Source organism: Malurus melanocephalus, unplaced genomic scaffold (genome assembly GCF_030028575.1).
Source record: "Malurus melanocephalus ecotype Western Australia unplaced genomic scaffold, MMel_1.1 scaffold_144, whole genome shotgun sequence".
Taxonomy (NCBI): domain Eukaryota; kingdom Metazoa; phylum Chordata; class Aves; order Passeriformes; family Maluridae; genus Malurus; species Malurus melanocephalus.
Window position 1 is genome coordinate 345,768 of NW_026623376.1, and position 24,009 is coordinate 369,776.

Consider the following 24,009-nt stretch of genomic DNA (forward strand, 5'->3'; position numbering starts at 1 on the left):
CTAGCAACGGGCAGGGACAGATGGGATGGGATGGGATGGGATGGGATGGGATGGGATGGGATGGGATGGGATGGGATGGGATGGGTACACAGGGGTGCTCCAGATCCTCATCCCACCACTGTCCTGGGCTGGGACATCCCTCAGGCTCCCACACCCAGCACTTCCCCAGGGAAGTTATGTTTTGCCTCAGCACCAGCAACTTCCTTCTTCCTTTCACTTCCACCTTTTGTCATTTAAAAAAAAAAAACAAAAAAACAAAAAAACAAAAAACCTTAGAAATACTTCTTTAGAAAATAACTGATAAGTTTTTATTCCCACCATCTCAGCAGTCCTCATTTCCCCATCTTTCAGCTGCTCTCCTCTTGCTTCATCCCTGGGCACCCCTTGAAGGCTGAAGCATTTACATCTCGCCCCTCTCGGTGCAATGACTGGCAGCACCCACCCTCCCTTCATGGGATGAGGCAGTGATGAACATCCATGGGGAAAAACATCCCCAAATTGTCACTGAACTAGAGCAAGGGACACAGTCCCTGCTGATCACCCCAAACAGCTCAGCCACTGATGAAAGCCTCCTGTGCATCCCTCCCTGGACACAGAGGGGTGAAAAACCAACTCAGAGCAGCCAAAGGGAGGGAATTGAGAACTCTTGGGAGTTTCCACCAACACGAGCTGTAATCTGGAGACACCAAAATCCTGGGGSGCTGCCAAGCAGACAGCCTGTGGGAAGGCACCCTGGGATGGCTTCTCAGGGTGTGGGATCCCGGGAAATTACAGAGTCAACACAACAGGGACAGCAGATCCCCTGTCCAGAGCACTGTGGGGAGCTGCTGGAGCCCACAGCAGCCCAGAGAATGGAACAGAGAGCTGCTGGAGTCCACAGCAGCTCACAGCATGGGACACAGAGCTGCTGACACCCACAGCAGCCCAGAGGATGGAACACACAGCAGGAGGAGTGAGGGAGGGAGCACAGACAAAAGACCAGGGAKAATAAGGAACAGGAGAGAGCAAAGAGGGAACTGGATTGCAAGGATGATGCTCCTCTATCTAATCTGCTGGGATGCCCTCAAAGCAAGCCAGGCCACATGTAAAGCACAAAGGAGACCATCTCCACATCACACCAAGCACTGACATMACTTTTCATATTTATATTTTTGATTTTATTTTTAATTTTTATTAAAAAACAACCATTATTAAAAATGAATCATCTTTTTTTACTGGAAGGCTTCAGCCAGGGAGAACTCTCATTTCAAATCTCGTGAAGAAAATGCAGCACAGTTATAACCCATAGACATTAAAAAAGAAAAAGTTTAAAAAAAGAGAACTCCTCAAACCATAGCTTATAACTATGCAATTTTCTCAATATCAATAGAGAGAATTTTGTTAAAAGCCTTCAGTTCAGAATTTCATGGAAGACTTTCAAAATCCAAGGGAAGAAAGAAGGACATGCTTGTTTAAAAAAAAATAGGCACGTACCCTTGGATGTACTTATCAAGCCCAAAACAGGGTATGTTTAAAACTGAAAATTAGCGAATAATTTTTATTTTAAAAAATCAAAACAAAAATGAAACAAAACAAACAAAAAACCTCAAAACATTTCCTCAGTCTGGGAACTTTAAAGTCATAACCAAATAAAAATGGTCTTAAAATATATATACATATATATATGGCTTCTCATTTTTCTCATTGCAAACAAAAATAAATTTAAGGGTGATATTTGGTTTCTRAAAACGTTTCTGTCCTTCTCTGTAGCTGTCAGCCGGGGTGGATGGGGTGGAGGCACTGATTTGTGGCTGCTCAGGACGCGCTCAGAGCCCACCCGAGTTCTCCTTCATCCTGGCCAGGATCCGCGAGTAGACGGGCGCTGCCAAGGACAAGAACACCATGGGTGCCACAGACACAAACCATCCCCTGTGCCCTCCCCTCATGCCACAYCTTAGAGCAAGAGAATGGGATAAAMCTCTYTTTAAGGGATGCACAGTGGGGATTAGAAATGAGCTGGAGAAGTTGTTTTACCTAGCCGAGGATTCCTCTGGGAAACCTGCATGGAAGGAGAACACAACATTTGTAAATGCAACAAATCTCCAACAGCCATGAGAACAGTTTGTGTGTCAATGTATTTATCTTTAGTCTCCAAAAACTGTGGATGAGTGATTCTGCATTATTGGAAGTTGATATAAAACAACACCGTGCCAAGGTTACATTCACAGTGTGCTGCAAACTGAGGCTTTGTGTTGCAAAATGTATTTCTTAAATAATTAAATCATGCAAGAAGAGAGAATGGATCGTTCCATGAAGCACATTCACTTTCTTTGGAAGTCAGCATGTGAATGTGACATGATCTTCCAATCATTATTATCAAAATGTGATTCTGGCAGTTTTACAGTGAGAGGTTTTTCCCTTTTACCTTGGATAATGCAGATGCCTGTTTGAAGATTTCTAACGCGGGATCTGCAGGCTCRTCACCTCTTTCTTGTGGCCTTGAAGCTAAGGGTGGAACATGGAGAGCATTGAAACACTCATCAGAGCATTCAGGCTGCTTCCTTCCACTATTTTCTGTTGAAAATCCCAYGACAGACTAATCCTCCTCACCAAAGTGAAGCAATTKCCCCGTGTCCCCAACCCCTCCCAAAGCAGTTTTGCAGTAACAAGGTTGTTCTGGACGTTTCTCACCATGGACCTACCCTGTGGCTGTAAGACAGAGTTCACAGCATAAACGACACCATTTGTGGCCATGAGATCGCTTTCAGCAACAGGCTCCTTGTTGATATGTATTACATTGTTTTTCTGTACAGCAAAAAAAAAGAAAAAATAGAAGAAACTTCTAAACTTCTTAACTTCTAAAAAAAGAGAAACTTCTGTCATTTCCAATGTTATTAAAAAAAGCCCTGACTTAGCATTCATTCATTTACTGSATGGCTGAAGGCATTTTCATTCCTCTTGCCAAATTAGGAGAAGATAAAAACAAATTATAGCCTGAGCAGTTTGTCCTGGAAGAGCTGGCAGGCCTGGGACTTCCTGAGAGCACTGAGGAGGGAATGCTGTCCCACTGCAGCAGAGCAGGGATGGCTGTGGAGATGGGATCAGGACAGGGCAGAGCAGGACTGGACATGGGAAGAGTCTGGAATGCATTTTGGCCAGTCCAATGCAGTCAATACACTGTCCCATTTTTGTCCTGTGTTTTCTTATGCATGGAGTAGGCCATGGTTAATTATTTTCTGATTTTTTTTTTCCTCAATACGGGATGCTACGTTCTCTTAATGCASTGTAGAGTTTRTGAAATGAAATTACATCTCTAAAYAAAYCCTGCTGCTCTAAGGGAGCCCATACAGAGATCATTYTCATTATACAAAGAGATATGTTAGCTGGACGAGCTATTCTTTTCATTGATTTATGCTTTTCCCTCCATGACTCAGGGTTCAATTTACAGCAGCTCCTGGAAATCATTCACAACTGGTCTTCTGGGGTGAAAGCTGAAGCAAACCACATTTCATTCATCCAGCTTGTTGAAATGAACACACGGCAACAGCCCCTCTGCTGCAGCCCAGAGCACACTGGTGGGACTGTGCATGCATTCAGACATTCCCACACCATCCACAGGAGCACAGACAAGGTGTGGTCCTTGAGCTGGCCAGCCCTGCTGAGCACAGAGCCCCAGCTGAGGTGACTCACCATGCTGACTTCCAGTTTGTCCCCCTGCATGGATTTGAGCCTCACCAGGGCGCTGACGGCGCCGCTCACCAGGATCTCATCGGCCACGTGGAACTTGAGGAGGTTTGCAAGCTCCTTGGCATTACCTAGGGGAAGAAAACGTTTACATCTGCAAATCAGCACCAGCACTTGCTTCCAAAAATTTCACTGCTGGAATGGAATTACATAGAAAACACCATGATTCCCTGAAAGTGCAAAGAAACAATGTAAAATTGAAAAAAACAAACAAATCAAAACAAAAAAATAGGCAGAAGGACCTGGTTAGGGCATTGAGGCCACTCTTCTTTTGTCAGGTCAGGATCCCAGTCAGTCCAGGACACTCTCCCAATGTCTCACCTTGGTGCCCACCAAGCCTGCCCTACACATGAATTCCCTCTTTCTTGGGTTTYCATCCCTCATTCTCTCACTGTGCACAGCATGAACCTGCTTCTCTTGCTGCTTTCACTTCCCAGGGAAGTCTGGGATGGGTGGGGAAAGACCCTTGTGAAATAAGGAAGCAGATAGGGCATTCTGGTATTTTCCAATGTCACCAAGGCCGGTTCACTTGGCAACAATCTTCATAGCTGGGTTGGGAGGGAAAAAGCACAGAAGAAATGACACCAATGTCTCACTGACTGATACCCTGATCCCACCCCACTGAGTCTCTACTCATCCAGACGTGCTTTGAAACGATTTTAGGAAGATAAAGTGCTTTCCCTGCACCATCTCTTTCCTAAAAAAGATGATGATATGCACAGTGCAGGCCAACAGCGTTTCTCCACCTTCTCCTTCAGAGGATGCAGGGCCACTGACAAACCCTACAGACAGACAGGATCACTGACAAACCCTACAGACAAACCCTACAGACAGACAGGATCACTGACAAACCCTACAGACAGACAGGGTCACTGACAAACCCTACAGACAGACAGGATCACTGCCAAATCCTACAGACAGACAGGGTCACTGCCAAATCCTACAGACAAACCCTACAGACAGACAGGATCACTGACAAACCCTACAGACAAACCCTACAGACAGATAGTGCAAGGGTGGCTTCCATCTACACCACCAGAGCAGCTCCCTCAGCAAGGGGGACCCTTTCTTTCATTGCTTTCAAAGATTGCATTCAAGGCTTTTTTCCATTAAGGTTTTCCCAGGGTGGCCACAGCTCACTCTGCACATCCTCACCAGYACAATCCCCTTCGTCATCAGAGGCATAAACTAAACATTTGTGTGAGTAAAGAACATCTGAAGTGTCTGCATCTGGGAATCTTCATTCCTGCAGCCGTGTACAATGGCTGCAAAACACTTCTGAAATATTTACATATTAAGCATTAAGATTGGACTGATATTACTGGTTCCTCATCCCTGCACTTAAAAGGATAACCAGCTTCCATGGGCAGATGCTTCCCAAATTATGATGTCAATGTTTGGCTGGGTTTTAACGACAAGAAGACGTTACATTCGAATACCTGACATTGTTTCCAACCACAACCAGTTTTCAACATGAACAGAATAAAAGATCATGCTGCTTATCCAGAAGGGAGTTATTAAACATTCCCATGCTTGTTTCCACACCCAGCCTGAATGCCTTTGCTTTTCAGGATACTGGTCTTCGTCTGAGCTACAATGGAACATTTRTTGCCCTCCCAAGGTTAGACTGGACCTCCTGCTTTGTCCAAGTACATGTAGAAGGAGAAACAGCCCCAGCCTTTTATTATTTAAATTTCTTTCAGTGTAACTTGAGGCTGTATGTGGATCATGTCTTCTCTTTGCAAAACTTAACTTCAGACACCCTGATCCTGTGTGGTCAGGAGTCCCATTTTCACTTCTTTTATCCTCAGAAAAGGCAGAGACCTCACTGGTTCCTTTAGAAACATCTGGGAGTTATTTCCCTTACACCACCAGCACAGCAGAATTAGAAGGCATAGTGAGTTTGTGACACACACTACAAACCCATCCTCCAAGAACACAGGCAGCATAAACCCCACTTGGGGAATTCAGTGCCACTCTGTGCATCCTCAGCKCTCTGCTTATGCAAATCCTTTGGGTAGGAAGCCTCTACTTTCAAGAAACAAAGCCAAAGACTGAGATACAGCAGAGAAACGTGGCCATCCCTCCTGCTGTGCCAGCATTCACACCCAGCAGCTGGTCACCCAAATGCTCTGGAGRTGCTCACCCATCAGTTTGTTGAGCTCCCCCTGGGGAAGGGCTCGGAACGCTTCGTTCGTCGGGGCAAACACTGTGAAGGTTCCCGGCCTGTTGAGGTTCTCTGTCAGACCTGCAGACTGGATTGCAGCCACCAGCGTGCTGCAAAACAAACCAACATGCATCAACTGCTGCAAAACAAACCAACACTCATCAAATACTGCAAAACAAACCAACACGCATCAAATACTGCAAAACAAACCAACACTCATCAAATACTGCAAAACAAACCAACATGCATCAAATGCTGCAAAACAAACCAACACGCATCAACTGCTGCAAAACAAACCAACACACATCAACTGCTGCAAAACAAACATGCATCAACTGCTGCAAAACTAACCAACACACATCAACTGCTGCAAAACAAACAAACATGCATCAACTGCTGCAAAACAAACAAACACGCATCAAATGCTGCAAAACAAACAAACATGCATCAAATGCTGCAAAACAAACACGCATCAAATGCTGCAAAACCCCTTCCCTGGTCAGCTGCATGCTGGGCTTAAGAGAGAGCTGGTAAATTTTAATCATGAAATCCAGCTGGGGTCCAGCAAATCAAATAATCAAAATGTTGATTAGGGAGGAAATGAGCCTGTGAGGTCCAGCCAGAATATSTGAGAAATGGCAAAGCAACCTGGGAGTGCTGATTCCTTGGGGACCAAGCGGTGTGGGAAGACAGAGAGGTCTGGCCACAGTGGATCTGATGGGCAGGGATGGCTTCAGAGCCAGATTCTTATGGCATTAAGGGAACCACACACTCTTGGCCCATAGCTGATTGAGGGTTATTTGAAGTTTCACTCCCTGTAATTTAGGGAGACCATGGTTTTGGATGATCTTTCAGTGCTAAAAATATATATATATATGTTGTCATGACAACAACCCATAATAAACAGAAACTGCTTTGGCAGCTCTTCTGCTCCTAACTGGCACTTGGGAAGAACACAAAGGTCACCTGAAGCGATGGTCTGCCTTGAGAACATCCATCACTGAGCCMGTTGGTGGAGTCAGCATTTTGTCCACGCTGAACAGGGTCCCAAACCTTCCCCTCTTGTCATGGGCAGCAATGCAGGCRTTTTCAATGCAGAGGTTCTGCAAACACAGTCACAGAAAAAAAAGTATGCTTCAAAAGAGAGATTTGGATACTTTCCACGGTGCTCATGTACAATTTTTACATGATAGGTGTAACGGGAGAACACTCAGCATCGTTCAGCCACACGGAACACAGCGCCCAGGAAGCACTTACATTGCGGTACACAAAAACTCTCAGTTCCTTGTCCCCCAGAGTCTGCAGCTTCTGCCCATGGTACAGATATTTAGAGGAGAGCTGGTCTTTAACAATGTGGTTCAGAAGCAAGTTTCTCATGTTGCTGTCGATAACAGGGAGTCCATCTGCAGCAAAAGGTGCGGAAAGGACCAGTGATTCACTTAGAATGACCACTGAGACACTGAAAACCATTCAAATACAGAATATTGACCACATCAGTTTTAAATTGTAAGGCTAGATGCAACTGCCTCAAGGCATTTTAAAGAGGATTTGCAAACTTGTGCTCTGAAACTTGGCTGAAGACTGTTTGAAGGAGATCTGTGGCCCAAATTTATGGCAGAAAAGGATTTAATCCCTGKTTTACCTTTGAACACATCATTCACTGGGGCAAGGAGGGTCACTTGCTCACTGCCAGTTAGATGAGAACTGAGACCAGCTTGTCTGAAAAGGTCTGTAGACTTGGAAACTTCAGATTCTTGTGCCAACTCAAACAGAGTCTTAGCTGGAAAGAAAAGCAACACTTAGTAATCTTGCATTAAAGGCTATCCACTCATCACTATGCCCTCAAAACCCAGCATTTTCTTGGCAAAATAGACAAAAGAAAGGCAACAGAAAGAAGGATGCAGAGAGGCASCAGTACCTGAGTCAGGGATCAGCAGCTCGTTAACAAAATGTACAACACCATTGGTGGCCAGGATATCCTTGTTGGCAATGATGGGCTTCCCGTTGAGGGTCAGCTCTTCCCCACTGCAGCCCACGTCCAAGGTGGTTCCTTCCAGAGTYTCCATGGTCAGGCCAGCGATGATGGCCTCAGCACACATGGCTGACTTGAGGATGTGATGGTTCAGCAGGTCTGTGAGGGAGGCAAGGGTCTTAGTGAGCTGCAAGCACCAGCCATGAAAATATTGCAGCTTTCAGGGACCCTGCTCAATGGCCAGGGTGCACTCATAGCATGCAGTCATTTTAAATTTATTTTATCTCCACAGCCTGTGTAATAAAATGCCTAGAAAGAGTAATTTTTTATGCGCCTTTGCAGTTTCAGAAGACTTCATATGTGTATTCAACTCATTTGTCAGGCCAAGTTACACTGATTAGATGCTCCTTTTCTTGCATCTATTGCTGGATCAATAGAAATCACCACCACATAAAGTTCTAAAAGAAAACTTAGAAAAGGGACTGCTGAAGCTCCCTCCTCTATATCTGGATGTCACTCTCTCTGCCACATCCACACATCTACAACCAAAGGGTTCTGGGCTGTCCAGTTAAAAAATATGGACTCTCACATCTGTTTATGCAGCTGTTGCCAGAGAGTATCGAGGAGCTGTTGAKATGTCCTTGAGAAAAAAATTAGAACCGAAAAATACTGTCCAGTCTGTCAGTGGACTCAGTAAAAACTTACCCCTCAGGGCTTCTGGGTCTCCCAGGATCCTGTTCAGAGTTTCTCGTGGGATTTTCTCAAAGGCTTCRTTGGTGGGAGCCAGCAGCGTGTACTGGCCTTCGCTCTCCAGCAAGCTGTTGAGGTCGGAGGCAGCCACAGCAGCCTTCAGAGAAACATGGAGAGAGGGTAAAACACATTCAGCCAGAACACAAARGTCAGAAACTTTGTCCAGGCACACACTAAGGGCACACATTAAGGCGTTTATAATTTCAGAGGATTTACAAAAAAATCCTGAATAGCTTCTTTCAGCACTTTGGTCCCTTTATAAATTTGACCTGGCCCCATGGTTCTCTGGTGTTCCAGAAATTTGAGTACAAGAGCCCCTTTTTTTTGGCAAGACTGAGAGCTAGTTTGAATACCCAGATATGCCTGGAAAGGGTCACAGTAGTTCCAGTGAATAACTCAGGTCAAAACCCACAGCTGGTAACTGAAAATCCCCTGTGCATTTTGAGTTATTCCTTAACTTGGCAAATACCAACGCAAATAAATCAGGACACATCAGATTGGAACAGATAATGTCTTCYAAGGCTAAGACTCCCTTACAAGAATGAGGAGACAGGTCTGTCTCTTTTCTTAACATCCATAGAAGGGGGACAATTATTGTCAWAAAGCCCTACTTGCACTGATAGCAAACAYTTCCTAMAGGAAAAGGAAACACATTGGTACARGGATTTCACCAGCAGCTCKAAGATCACARCCCCTGTAGACAYTGGCAAAGCTCTCAGGACAATTCACTGGGAGAAGGATGACWGAGCATCTTTAAGGAGAGCTGGAGCACCCATGTGCTGACTCACCCGAAGGGTTTCCAGGCTGTCCTCAGTCTCAATGATCTGCTGGATGGTGTTGGTGGTGGTGGCGATGACTTTGTCGATGACATGGACCACGCCGTTGGTGGCGTGATGGTCGGCTTTCAGCAGCCTGGCACAGTTCACAGTCACAATCTGCAGAGGGAAGGAGCCACRGGGTGTTATGTGCACTAAAAACAGGAGGCAAAGCAGGCTCTGCTGCTTTTTTATCTCTGTTTCAAATGCAGTGAGCACTTCATTGAATCAGCAAGAGCAGAAACGTGATCTTCTTAAAAAAAAACACACCAAAAGTGAGATTGTTCTGTCAAGGATGTTTGAAACATTTCATGTTTGAAGAGCTTTAAAAATCATCAGTGGTTTTGTCTACCCTCAATCACCAAGATAAGAAAACAAGCCAGAACCAATACTTGGGCAAGCAGAGTTACACAGCAAGGTGGGCAACAGCCCTGCAACAGCATCGAGGAAACCATCTGCTTATAAATATTCTTTCCAAACTCCTTCAGAATATGTATCTTAAATTAATAGGTGTCAGCCTAAGCATTACAGAGTCMTGGAGGCCCAAGGACAATGTAGGAGCTGCAGAGCAGCCAGAAATCAAGCCTGCTCTGGATAGGTTTAATATGAGGAAGAACTTCTTCACTGTGGGTGACTGAGCACTGAACAGGCTGTCCAGAGAGGGTGTGGGGTCTCCCTCACTCGAAATATCCCAGAGCCATCTGGACACAATCCTTGCGCTCTGGGACAACCCTGCCTGTGCAGGGAGGTTGGAGCAGATGGCCACTGTGGTCCCTTCCAGCCTGAGCCACTGTGGCTCTGTGAATGCCTTACCCCGTTGGGGTAGTGGTGAATCTGGATGGGCAGGTTCTGGTACATGGAGTTCAGGGTGGTGCCGTGTTTCAGATCATCCGTCAGGACCCGTTTGTCCACCATGTGGTAGCGGAGGGCATTGAGCAGCTCAATGTTAACGTTGCTGACTAAGGAATCCAGGGTTTCCTGAAAATCAGAAAAATCCATCTTTCAGTACTGAGGGCAGTCAGGCAGCTGTTAGACAGGGCCAGGGCTCTGGCTGCACCCAGGGTGCTCCCAAGGTAGGGGTGTGGGCATGAATATTCAGTGATCCATTCAGCCTCATGCCATCTGTGTCAATTTAGAGCTCAACTTTCTCAAATCTKTATCATTTGCCTTACAAAAGCAGCTAAAAATCAGAAGAAGAGGAGAAAGCAGAGAAATTATCTTACAGCAGACAAAGACGCCCAGGCCTCATTGCTGGGAGCAAAAATTGTAAAACTTCCAGGTCCTTCGATTTCKGGCCTTAGGTTGGAGCGGTCGGAGTAGAGCTGTGTGGTGGCAGAGCCAACCACACCCAGGGTTTCATAGATGTTTGAAAGGGGCAGAGCTGGAAGAAAAAAAAAGGTGAAGTTCCCAGAAACATCATTCATCCTTCTGGCTGGATTAAAGGATTGCTGCTGGTGAGAGCACTCAGGGAAATGAAGCACATCAGGGGACTGGTATCTGTTCATTAATTAGATAATAAATAATCATAGCCTGACAGCTTCACCCCCAATTACAGCAGCATAATCCAGGATCTGCTGYGTTTCTGCAAGTTTTAATGGACTTATTCTGTATTTATACAGATGGGATTTGAGATAAGCAGAGATATTGATTGCTTTCCCACAATCCTGTTTGTATTCAGGCTTTTGGGATTTGGTGTTGGACACTGCTGATCTCAGTCCCCACTGATCACCTGCACCATCCCTCATGATCAACTGTGAGGTTTCAGAATTTTGTGGAAGGAATTGTCCTGAAAGCAAAAGCAGAATATGACCTCCTACAATAAACCCAGTTAATTCCTCCCAATATCAGATGTGTTTTCTCCTAAATGCAATTTTGCTAACCCCCCTCTTGCCAAAATRYTTAAGGCTGGRTTGGATGGGGCTTGGAGCAACCTGGCCTAGTGGAAGGTGTTCCTGCCCATGGCAGGGGCCTGGAACCAGGTGATCTTTAAGGTTTCTTCCAACCCAAACCACTCCATGAATCTATAAAAMTAAAAATGAGCAGAGATTGGCAGAGCTGTCCATTACTCTATCATTCCTTTGCAYTGCATTTCCAATACAGCTTATTACTTACTGGAATAATTAGTTCCCCATGGTCCTCCCATTCTTGATTAAGTTCATTTATATCCCAGGTTCTAAGTTGTCTGGAACATTTAGCRTGCCTTGGAGCTGATCTGACCCTTGGCTGGTGCACCACTGAGTCYATTTTGGAATTGTTCATGGCAATATTGTGCACAATTTGCAAAAATCAAATCCACTTTGAGCAATTTTCTAACATTTCCCTTCACTAGGCAGCTGTATAATTTTAAGAAGTGTAAAAAATGTCAAACATATTTTTACCAGCTGGGCAGCCTTTTTCTCCAGGAACTTTTTCATATCCAGGACAGCACTCGTAACTGATTACCCTGGAATAAGAGATGGATATGGCAGATTAACCAACAGAATCTCACTTCTCTTTTCTCCATTTGCTACAGTTCTGGGTCCATTCATATTTGGGGATCTTTCCAAGCAGACTCTTCATTACAAATACAGACTTCAATAAAAGACAAACCACACTTTTTATCTCCTTCAGGGCTGCGTGTTGCCAATTTCTCCACAGAACAAAAGCAGACACAATTTCTTTTCAAAACCACACTTTCCAGGAGACTTTGTAGAAACAGTGGATGGAAACTGATCCCACAGTCYCAACAAGACTGCCAGTGCTGGCTCATCTGGGCACATTTCCCGCAGGATTTGGGGATCTCCTTGGCTSACTGCTGCTGTCACATCTCATCACTGTTTAGGCAACACCCTGCAACTCCGCCCCTGCTGTTTGACCAAACCATTTTCCTCTCATTTCACCCCATTTTTGTTCACCACCAGAAATTATTTGCTTACTTATGGCAAAATCCACAAGACAGAGCTGCAGGGAAAGGAGAACCCTGTTCTCAGATATGTGCACAAGGATTTGGGAAAAGCCCTGCAAGGAGAAACTTCACCAGTGGTGGGATGTGCATCCACAGGCAYCCCGGGCAGTACCAGAGCACAGCTGTGTCCATGTGAGCACCCTCAGAGCAGCATTTCCTGGCAGGACTTTCCCCTGGTAAAGCCAAAGGGGTCAGAGACACCATTCTGGGCTGTCCTGMAGATGTCCAGACCCTAAATAAGCAAGAGCTGCCTGAAAACTGCATCCATCATCTGCAGCTCAACGGGAAACAAGTCATCTGATTCTCAAAGGTGGCCATTTGTGGGAACACAGCTTGGTGGTAACAGGGAAAAGAAAAAAAAGGAAAAAAGGAAAAGGGAAAAAAATCAATCCAGAAGTTGCCTGTTTATTTTTCCCAGGAGATTCTTTCACCCATTGCTCTGTGCCTGCTGTGAAAGGAGCAGGGCCACCTGATGGATGGGCTGAGAGAGCCAGGGAATAGGTGCTCCTCCCARAGACAAGCATTTCCTCTGTGCTCCTGGTTGGATTTGAGACAAGTAGAATGCTGTGTGGCCAAGGCTCAGCACACTCACTCAAAGAGAAAGGAAAATCCTCCAGCTTCAGATATTTGTCATCATTTAAAAACTGTTAACAAACAGTGGAAATGCCTGGGGTTTAATGAGGAATTCTTCAGGGTAATTAAGAGCCAGAAAGTGAAACAAATACCTGCTTTTCTGTGACAGAAGCAAATAAATTCTGTGTCACGGTTTCCTAAGAGAATTACAAAGCAAACCCAGACTGATTGTCTAGACATTATATATTCCATGTGGGAAAGAGTTTGCCTAAAGCAATCCCTTCCTTTGACTACTGGAGATCTTAACACCCTGCTGCTCAGCTTTCCCAGCCCCCCTGYCTCCTGTTCATTGGAAACACACACTTTCTTCCCCACCACTTCCCTCCCCTACCTCAAATTTTTCTTTTTTTCACCCTAGAAACTAAATCCAGTCTAGACAGTTCCCTTGGTTCAGACCTGTAACCAAAGATGAAGAGCTGATTAAAGAGAAATCATTCCAAATTTCAGCATAAATAATTCCTGTGTGCTGACGAAGGCTTTGAAAGCCTTATTTATAGATTGGTTGGAGATTAATGAGCTGCTCCARAGGGGCAGGATGTGGATGCACACAGCCTGTGGAGCACTGCCACGAGGGGAGGGCACTGGGAAGGGATGCAGGGACCTGYTCTGGTGTCCAAGGTGWCCCTGCCCATGGCAGGGGGTTGAACTGGATRTTCTTGRAATCCCTTCMCATCCAAACCMTTCTGTGATTCCATGACTGCATCTYCTGCTTCCAGGGRGCATCCCCAGCAYGAAGGGAAGCTCGTGGCAAGAAGGACCCRGGTGTTTGGCACATCACCATTCCAGGTACTGGCAAACTGCTGCAAAGGCCCAGGTGAAGCAGAGGGGTTCAGCCAAGGGTTGGCTCCTACAAGGAGCCAGAGCTGAGGGTTAAAAACACAGCTTCAGCTTCAGACATTTGGCCTCCCACGGTTGGAGGACCTGGTGGAAGCACTCAGCCCCCACAAAGGCACCACTGCTCAGGGTGGGCTCAGGGCATCCTCCCAGCTGGGGCTGCAGCCTCCTCCAGCCCGTGGAGAGGAGCAGCAGACCTGTGGCTGAAGGGTGCTCTGCACCTCTGTGCTGCTGTCCCGACACATCCAGGGGCAGGAAGCTGCTCTTGCCATGTCCTGCTCCATGTTCTGCTGCCCAGGGAGGAGCATTTCCCCTCTCATCCGCTGCTCCACGCAGTGGGATCTGCACAAAACCCTTTGGAGCTGCCCAGGGAGGAACATTTCCCCTCCCAGCTGCTGTTCCATGCAGTGGGATCTGCACAAAACCCTTTGGAGCTGCCCCGTCCCTCCCTGTGTCTGCTCTCTGCCCCAGACCATCGACTGTGGATGCCAGCGATGGGGTTARATCAGCACTGCCCCACACAAAGAGCATTTCTCATCCACTCTGCAATGCCTTGACCACAATTTCCTGRCCTCCTCATTGAGTAATTTCAAGTCACATCTACAGTTTTTTAGCCTCTGGTTTTGAAATGCTGTGTTTCTCAAATGTCTATCTGTGTCTGCCTGCAGAAGCAAGCTCCTTTAGTTTAGGCTTTTATTAGTCATTGTTCCACTGCTGTTGCATTCTTGGGAGCTGAAATTAAATTTTAAGTGCATTTTTCAAGGTAATAAAAATAAGCTTAGGCATATATTAGTGAAAAAAAAAAAAGATCTATTTGTAATAATTTCCTGTAATAAAGCCCATATGTTTTGTTTTTGTAAAATAAGTGCCAGATTTTTTTTCTAAACTTAGGAAAATACATCAGACATGAAAAAAAGGAAAGTTAATTTAAAAGGAAAAAAAAAAAGAACTCATTAATGGGTTATTCCTCAAAAAAAAAAATAATCAAACCTGAAATTTATGAGTTGACTTTTCATCCTCATGACAAAACAGTGTGTGGGGATGTGTTCCCCAATTCTGGAAGAATGAGTCCAGTGCATAAGGGAGGTAGAAAAATATAAAATACACCGGCAAAATTATGAAAACATACTCTAAATAAACTATTTCTTTGGCTTTGTAATAACCAACAGTGGAAAATTACCTAATTGCTAAAACAATTTTGTCTCAGTGCTTATTAAAATCAAAGCAGTGTCAGACYTCTTGCCAACTGCCTTATCTCAGTTCATCAAGAGTGATAAAAACTGTACATAAATCCTCTACCTAATTTCTCTGGAAGTATATGAGCCAATACTTCAGCAGAGAAAAACAAATTTAAAAGGAAAAAAAAGGCAGATAAAGAGGTAGGAGCATTCTGATGCGTGAGTTAAAATTTCCATTGTGCACAAAYGGAGTTACTCCACCCCTGTGGGCCAGAAGATGCCTCCAAAGCATCAAATCTACAAGGCCTTCAGAGTCCCCTCAGTGAGCTGTGACCTCTCTGTTTCTGTCACCGAGGATGAGTGTGGCACCTGCTGCTGCCCAGGGACAGAACCCTCAGCCTCACCCCAAGGTGATGCACACACAAAAGAATAAAGACCGAGCACATCTGTGCTTTTCAGGCTGGTTTTCCTCRCTGCTGTGGTCACTCTGAGCCTCCTGATGCAGGATGTGACCATTCCACAAGGAGTGACRTTGTGCTTGCAGCAGCTTTTCTGCCTTGCTTGCTCAGGGATGAATTTCTGTGCTCTGAGCCAGCTCTGCAGGAGCTCGGCTTTGCTCCTTGGCAGTTCCYGATCTCTCACTGACCTCTCTCCCAACTACGTGTTTGAAACAGTGCTCAGAGCAGGAGAAGAAAAGAAACCAAGGCAGTCAAAACTCATCCTAGAACCAGGCATTTTCACCTGCAGCACAACTCGTGGCACCACTGACCCTTTAAGCAAATAGGGAGGGTGACAGGCAGGTCCAATGTGAAGGAGATGAGGTGGGTCAAGGGTCTCTTCCCCAGGACTGCTCTTCTCAGGTGGGAAAAACCTTTCAGGAGGAGGAGAAAATGACCGTGCTTATGCACATGCACCATGCCCTGGGGCTGATGGAGGGGATGCCCTGCCAATGAGACAACTACACACAGAGCTTTAGGAGAGGACTGCTGAATACAGATCCCAAGCAAAGKCTGGATCCACCCAGTTGTGATGACAAATAAGCCAAATCCTGACTTTTTCTAGGATTTAAGGGCACGTGGTATTCTCAAAACCCCTCACAGACCAGTTCAGCCCAACAGAAGGGGCCRGTTTGGAGGTTCATTCTGAGCACCATCATCTGTGCCCACCTGCTCTCGTGGGCTCTGACACCTGAGCACGGTGCAGCATCACACTCCTGACACTGCTGTAAGAATKTGACTGCTACACCATAATGAATCATGTCCTTTATGGCCCAAATGACTCCTGATTGCTTCCATATGCTGGGCACACCACATCCAGTGGGAGCCATCAGAAACAAACTTTTGTAATCAGAGCTGTCCCAGGGTCCTCTGGAAAATCTGAGTCAAGGCACGTGTCCTTTGTTCTGCACCAGCACTGCTAAAGGAGAGAGCAGGGCCAGGCTCAGGAATGGCTGGGAGGAGAGAAGACAATAACACCCATTGTGGAGGTGATGTAAAGCAAAGAATAGTGAGYAAATTCTGTGGATAATGGAAAGATTACCTCATAGGTTAACAGGCAGGTTAATGCTCTGTGAGCTTTTCTCTCATTGGGTGAGACATTTGGGTAAAAGCAAGAGAAAATGAGGTAGAAGAGATCACCCCATCTCCTCAAATGAAATAATGAAATACTGCCAGATGCCAGYTATTCCACCTCCTCCTGGGGATAAGTGAATGAATTTATCTGTGCCAAATACAGCTGCACACTTGGGTTACGTAAGGTTAGTTTCTCATTTGCTTCAGAGCTAAAGAAATCCACAGCTGGACTGCTTTTCCTTTCAGTGACCACAGCAGCAAAACTCTCCCACATCCACGACTGAGTCATGTTTTCTTTGGAGAAATACTAAGCTGCTCTGTTATCAGAAGAGGCAATGATGAGACCATATTGCTGTGCCATAAACTTGTCCATTTTATGTCAAGAAGTGCCATTATTCAGACAAGATGACAGCCTGAACTCTGATCACCCAAGTTAAGCCTTCCCAAATTTTTGGATTGTAGAATTAAGGGGAGGGTGAGATGGTTGCTTGTTTTTACAATATTKCTTCTCCTTTTTATTTTTTTATGGTTTCTTTCTRTGAAGACAATTGGACATGAGGGAAACCATGGCACATGCACACTACATGGTACATCCAGCAGTGCCTCCTCCCGAAGTACACAATCTTCCTTCTCAGGACAAATTCATGGGAGGTACAAAGAAAGGCCAAAATCTGTGGACAGTGATGACTCCTGGTTTGCCTCCCTCCTCCCCACAGCAACACCAGACACCTGACATGAATCCCAAAGGCAAGGTGTCACAGCTAAACCAACAATGACAGCCCTCAACCTGCAGTGAACAACAGCAGGTTCCTTGAGATCTAATCACAATTTACATTGGACCATGAGGAAAACAAATGAGATTATTTTCTTCTCTGTGCTCTTGACCCTGCAGATCCAGGATGAGACCTGGCCCACAGCTCTGATCCCACAGCCAGGACTGCTCAGGGAATCTTTGCACTGATCCTGGATGTTGTGATGGTCCTTGGGCCAGCAAGAATGCCCAAAAGCCCAGTCTGGACTGCAGCAAGGGAAAAGATTCCTGCTCCTGCTCTACAGCCTGGCAGGTAGTCAAGCATGCATTGCCTTAATTATCTGCTGACTGCATCTTTCAAAAGAATGTCCTGAGGCTGCTCACACAGATTCTTCATGCAACAGCTACTTGAATATTATTGTTTGCAATTTTAGACGTGGAATTGGCCTGCAAGTCTGATTAACTTTCCTGGTGGAGTCATCAGAGAGTGTTGGCTAAAGCTGACACCTCTTTCCTTTTATTTCTGTTTTCCATTCCAAAGCAAACAGATGGAGATGAATTTTATGTTCTCTCCAATATCCATCAGCTCTGGGCTGCCTTTTTTTTCTGGTTTTTTTTTTTTTTATTTCTTAAATCTAGGCAGCACTGAGCCTATCACAGAGACAGACAGGGCTAAGTACTAGAAAACATCTGGTACACACTTCATTACAGCACTGAGAGCTATGTAAGTAGATATAGAAATGCAATTAGAATAAACCATTCTAATTTAGAATCAGGGTTTATATTTACATGGCACTTTTCACTCTTAACATCAAAGTGTTTTAGAAAAACAAATATTTCTTAGGGGGTAAAAAGCTAAAAGAATTGTTAACACATACACACGAGACACCCACACCATGGGCTCTGACATCCCACATCTGCCATCTGCTGCTCCCACCCAGCACCCCCTCCCCAGCGGGGTCTGGCACTCAGGACTCACGTGGCCTTCCCGCAGATCTTCCTCTGGTACCACTGCTTGCAGTTGGTGAAATATTTCCTGTTGGTGCCGATCAGCTTCTGCACCGCGCACACGTTGGGGCTGCAGGGAAGGACAGAGCACAAAAGGGTCCTGTCAGACTCCCTCCCTGCAGTGCTGACCCCAGTTTGGGGCCAGACCCCACCTGGCAGTGCCCAAAAAGCTCTGCTGGGGCTGCAAAGGAGGGAGCCTTGAGCTGTAAGACAACTTGCTCAATTTAGGGCTGTAATAACTATGAGGTGGGGGAAGCAGTGAAAGAGATGCTCTTGACTCTGCCAGAGAATCTCTTTCTTCACTGAGTGCAAATTCTAGACATTTTTCCACCTTCCACCTCTCACCAAAATATAAAGAAATCAAGTAAAAATACTGTGGTCAATATTTCCATGGCGAACAGCTACTTAATATTTGGGATCGCAGCTAAAACCTGAGAAAGTCATGCAATAATACAAATCCATCCAAAAGAAACCACTATTTTATTGTCTAGCACATAAAAAAGGGTAAGACAGATACTTATCAGCCTACAGACTTGAACCAAAACCACAGAACCACAGAACTTTTGCTGTGATAGACTCAGCAAATTCTGGACATGGATGCTGAGCAGAATGAGGGGAAGAGGAGCAGTGGCACAGATCAAGAGTGGTTGTATCAACCCATAAGGTACCAAGAGCTCCTGCTCAGCCAAAAAACCTGGTGGCTGGTGTTCCATGTGTGAGAAACCCTGCTGAGAGCTGACTGCAGCCTCTCAGCTTTCTAAGAAGTGGGATCACCGTGAGCAGAGATGTGGTCAAGCAGGACTGGGAGTTTCCTTGCTGCTGGTTTGGCCAGCACAGCATTTCCCTGCTCTGCCTGGCTCACCATCTCTGTGGTTTGTGGCCAGCAGCCCTGGCCACGGGTGTAGGCAATCCATGGTCAGCACAAAAGATGTGATTTATGGATCTGTGTTGCAAGGCCATCAGCTGCCCCTGGGCTTGACCAGAGGTGCAGCCAATGCCCAGACAAGCTGAGGRTGCTTAGCCCAGTTAAGGTTGGATTCCCAGCACCACCACCACGTCCCCATTGCAGCAGCATCACCAGGAGTATGTGCAGTACAGTCTGCCAAGCAGATGAAGGGAAAACAAATAATTAACCAAAACACATAAATGATCACTTCAGCCTGTCAGAAGTTCTGTGTGCCATCCAAGGCACAAATGAAACTCGGGATGGGGCCTGGAGATGSTCTTGTGCCTCTCTTGTTGATGTGCTCAGGAGAACAGGCAGCAGCCTGTGTCCTGCTGCGTTTGACCGAGGCGCTGCCCGCTTGTCCCCCAAAGTGAACAAAAGTARATTTTGCAGCCCAGCCACCAAGCCTTCCTGCGGCCGTGCTTGCTTTTCACCGGCATCCCAAAAGGGGCCGTGCTGGCCGTCATTAGCATGAATTAACCTGGGGTCTCCCCCAGGCTGGCTGGCTCTGGTGCCAGCTCCCCGGGAGCCTGGCTCAACTCAATCAGCCTTTGTTGTGTGTCCCGGGCACCTTCACCCTGTCCCGGGGGAAGGAGAGGACCTGTGGGACCTGGGGGCACCCAGCTCATCGCTCCCCTCGTTACTGCCACATCCAGCAAGGCTAGGTTGTTTCTTCATGAAGGGATTTCATTCAGTTTGTGTGCATAAGGCGGGGAACAAGGAGAAAGAACCTACTGAAAAAAGAAAGTTAGAAATCACAAAACCAAACTTTCAGCTGGTGCAAACTGGCCCAGACTCAGCAACTTCCAAGCCAAATCATCACTTAGAGAGACGTCTGTGCTCTCTGACTCAGCCCACCTTGGCYGCCCGGCCCCGCCGTGCCGAAATATGGTTCCAATTACATCGAAATTCCAAACCTTGCCTCGATTTTAGCGTCTGGCTGACGGCAGCGGACAATCCCTCTAATATTCATCTTGACAAGCCTGGCTACTGAAGGACTTGTTTGATCACTTCCCCCRTATCCCCAGGAGCAGCCTGCCAAAAAAACCCTTGTGCCTCCAGGACAGTGTTGAACTGCCTTGCTCCCTCCTCCCTGCCTGGGTCTGTAGCTCTGTGGGGCCATTCCTCCCTCCCTGACTTATGGGGGGAAAACTTCTATCCAGTTTTTCCTCAGTGTGGAAAAATCCCATCTCAGGACCACGTTATCAATGATTCCCGCAGGCACGCTGTAGTAGCRGCTCCCTGCATTGCATGTTCTGGTTCCTTGCCCAGTCTGGCTTAAAATGAATTTGTCAACACTCTTCCCTCTCCTCGTTGGAGTTCATCACCTCTGCCATGCCGTTCCCAGCCAGCCGTGCTGACTCCAGGATAAAACTGCCTATTGTTCCCCTTCAGCCAGAGCCTTTGGCTTGGCAGCAGCAGCTGGGAGCTGCTGGGGCAGGGGCTGTCCTTGGGAAGAGGCTGAGCAGAGCAGGACTCAGTGCCCAGCCCCAGATACCTCAATGGCCATGGCCAGGAAGATCCCCAGCATCACTCTGTGCCCAAAAATCTGGGTGCGTTTGGGGAGAGCACGCCTACATTTTCATCTTCAAATGTTAATGTTCCTTATACACTTTCCGGCTTCTCTCACTGACTTGAGCTAGTTCATTTAAAAAAAAAAAAAAAAAAAGTTAATTAAGACGTACAAGTTTTGCTGTAGAGCCAAGCTCTGCCTCCCAACTTGCTCTTGGCTCAATAGGGGCATTGATGGTGTGGGGGATGCTCACAGCCAAGGGTGGCAGCCCTGCTTGCACATCCCTCTGGGGCTGGTTCCTGCAAGCAGCACAACTTGCCTCATATCCAGGGTGTTCTGGCTGCTTTTGTGTTGTTCTATCTCTTTGGCACATCATTARTCAATGCTCAAAATTCTGTGCAGGTTCAAAAATTAGCTCTGTATAAATCACTCTCTTCGCCAGAATGGGAGCACTGAGCAAAGAGCTGTGGTCAGCTGCACTGGGTTTATCTCAACTCAGATGGAAATTCTGGCATTCCAGCTCCTTCCAAAGTATCTTCCAAAGATCTCAGACACCAGAGTGGACCAGAGTCACCTTACCCCACGCCTCTGTTAATTGTACAGGGATAACAAAACAAGCTTCTCTCTGCAGAGATGAGTGCACTGATTTACACCAGGACTGCCCGAACTTATCCAGCCTGAGCCAACTCCAGTCTCAGGGCTATCAACAGAACCAGGTATTTAATTAGTTTCATGTCTTATTTTCATGTCACACAGAGGTGGTGAACAAGATTCACTGTATTTGTAGGTAAATCAGTGTAATTCTGGCATCATTGATCTCCTACAAACAGACATCAGCTCCAAATTTGCCTGTTGAATTGTGTACCTGATCAGACACACAAACAGCACATCCCTTGTCATAAAGTCTGACCTGGATCCCTGCCAGAGAATGTATCAAATAGCAATATTTACGTCTTGGGATTTTTAAAATATAAAGTATTTCATGACCCTGCTTCCAGCGATGCACTTAAACAGAAGCTTCAACTCAATCACTGTTATGATCTGGAGAGATAAAAGCCAGCTGGAAGGTCTATCATGTTTTTGCCATTCCTGGTTCTTAATAAAATTTAAAAACAGTGGGAGCAACTATTAACACTGGGTTAGTTTTCTGCCTATTAATGAAGACTCAAAATACTCACTCCACAGCATGCTGTGTATCAAGCAAAAGCAGCCTACATGCATTTTTCCATAGGCCWTATCTTGTAAGGTTTATAGGTAAATAAGTGATTATTTTTGTCAAGAAAACTTCCGAGACTGACTGAGGTTTCCAGTCAAAGAGTAAATTGACGCTGACTCCACAGAGACATTGAAAAGATTTTCTTTTTCTTCTATAAACTCATGAAAATGAGAATTCTTTCCACAAAATCTTTAATGGACCAAAACCTAGGGATTTTTATCCTCTTTCTCCTTAGCGGGGATAAACTGCTAGAGAAGCATTGACGGGTTTGAACTGACATCTGCAACAGTAAGTTTCGGGATGGAAAAGAGGAAAAGTTACCGAAAGAAAGAAGYCACCCGAGGATGAAAGAGAGGGAGGAAGAAATGAAAGAAGTGTTCACCGAGAGAGAGAGATCGCGGTGTCCCCGGCTCGGCGCCGCCTCCGCTCCGCTCCGCACAAAGACCCCGCGGGACGGGCGAGACAGCCCCGGGCATCCCCCGCGGGATCCGGGCAAGCGAGGGCACAAAGGGAGTTTAAAGGAGGTTTCCCCGTCCCTGCCCTCCCCATCCCGTCCCGTCCCGTGCCGCGGGGCTGTCGCTTACCCGTGCTGCCGGCCGCGGAGCCGGCTGTGCTGCAGGACCTGCTGGTACGGGGACCTGGCGGCGGCGGCCAGGCCGAGAGCCAGCAGCAGCAGCGGCAGCGGCGGGCACGCCATGGCCGGGAGGGACGGGACGGGACGGGAGAGGGACGGGACGGGACGGGCCGGCGGCAGAGAGCCCCGTTAAATGCGGCGGCGGGGCGGGGAAGGGAGAGGGAGCGGCCCCGCGGGGGGAGCGGAGCCGCCCGGGCCGGCGGGAGGGAGGGGAGAGCTGGGGAGGGGAGGGAGGAAGGGAGAGGGGCCGCCTCACGATGGGCATCCATCCATCCGCCCATCCATCCATCCATCCATCATCCATCCATCCATCCATCCATCCATCCATCCATCCATCCATCCATCCATCCATCCATCCATCCATCCATCCATCCGCACACCCGCCCTGCCATCCCTCCCGGTTCCCACCCGCCGCTCCGTCCGTGCCCCGCGGACCCTCCGCGTAAGGAGCAGAAAGCAGCCAGGGATGTCCTGTATCCCCCTTCCCAAACCAAAGCTTCATCCTCTGTTTCTTCCTCACCCTGAGTTTTCCCCTCTATCCCCCCCTCATCCGCAGTTTTCCCCTCTCTCCTCTCCAGTCGGGGCTCAGGGGTGGTTACCCCGCCACTCTCCGGGTGTCCCACCGCCTCCAGCCCCCCCGTGATCCCCCTGCCCGAGGGCTCTCCTGGCCCCAGCCCAGCCCTGCCCACGCCGGGGGAATGTCAAATGTCACCCGCGCTGCTTCCCCAGATCCTCCAGCGCCTGCTGGTGCCGAACCCCTCCCAGCCACCTCCAGCACAGGCAGCGGTCACCCTTGGCAAGAGATTTCTTGTTGCTTTTATACCGAACCAAATGAAAGCAGGAGCTCTTACACAGGCTGAGAAAGTTAGGGGTGCCCAGTCTGGAGAAGAGAAGCTGCAGGGAGATCTCAGAGACCCTTCAATGCCTAAGCGGGGCTTATAAGAAGGAAAGAGAGCAACTTTTTATATGGGCAGATAGTGTCAGGACAAAGGAGAATGGTTCTAAACTAAAAGAGGAGAGATTTAKATTGAATATTATGAAGAAATCCTTCCCTGTGTGGATGGTGAGGTACTGGTGCAGTTTGCCCTGAAAAGCTGTGSTTGTCCMATCGTTGGAAGTGTCYAAGGCCAGATTGGACGGGGTTTGGAGCAGCCTGGGATAGTGGAAGGTGYCCCTRCCCATGGCAGAGGGTTGGAACRRGATGAGCTTTCAGGTTCCTTCCAAACCAAACCTTTGTGTGATTCTATGACTCACTGCAGCATCCCAGTGTTTGTAAAGGATTTGCTCTCGTTGGACTCACATCAAAGTTGAAGGGCTCTTTTCTCCCTAAATCTGCCTGGGAAGCAGAAGGGGT

The 24,009-nt window shown here is 47.0% G+C and overlaps 1 protein-coding gene across 1 annotated transcript; it reads right to left on the minus strand.

The window, feature by feature from the left end:
- Nucleotides 1–1,166: 1,166 nt before the first annotated feature.
- On the minus strand, nucleotides 1,167–22,772 carry TGFBI (transforming growth factor beta induced). Its single transcript, XM_057371294.1, has 17 exons — nucleotides 22,606–22,772; nucleotides 18,318–18,416; nucleotides 11,806–11,870; nucleotides 10,651–10,808; nucleotides 10,241–10,405; nucleotides 9,401–9,547; nucleotides 8,568–8,709; nucleotides 7,809–8,021; nucleotides 7,533–7,670; nucleotides 7,148–7,293; nucleotides 6,857–6,993; nucleotides 5,870–6,000; nucleotides 3,670–3,794; nucleotides 2,682–2,784; nucleotides 2,405–2,484; nucleotides 2,014–2,038; nucleotides 1,167–1,861 (listed from the first exon to the last, which is right to left on the minus strand). The coding sequence occupies exons 1-17, from the start codon at nucleotides 22,716–22,718 to the stop codon at nucleotides 1,806–1,808; spliced, it is 2,043 nt and encodes a 680-aa protein (XP_057227277.1). The 5' UTR covers nucleotides 22,719–22,772; the 3' UTR covers nucleotides 1,167–1,805.
- Between the last annotated feature and the right edge of the window lie 1,237 nt (nucleotides 22,773–24,009).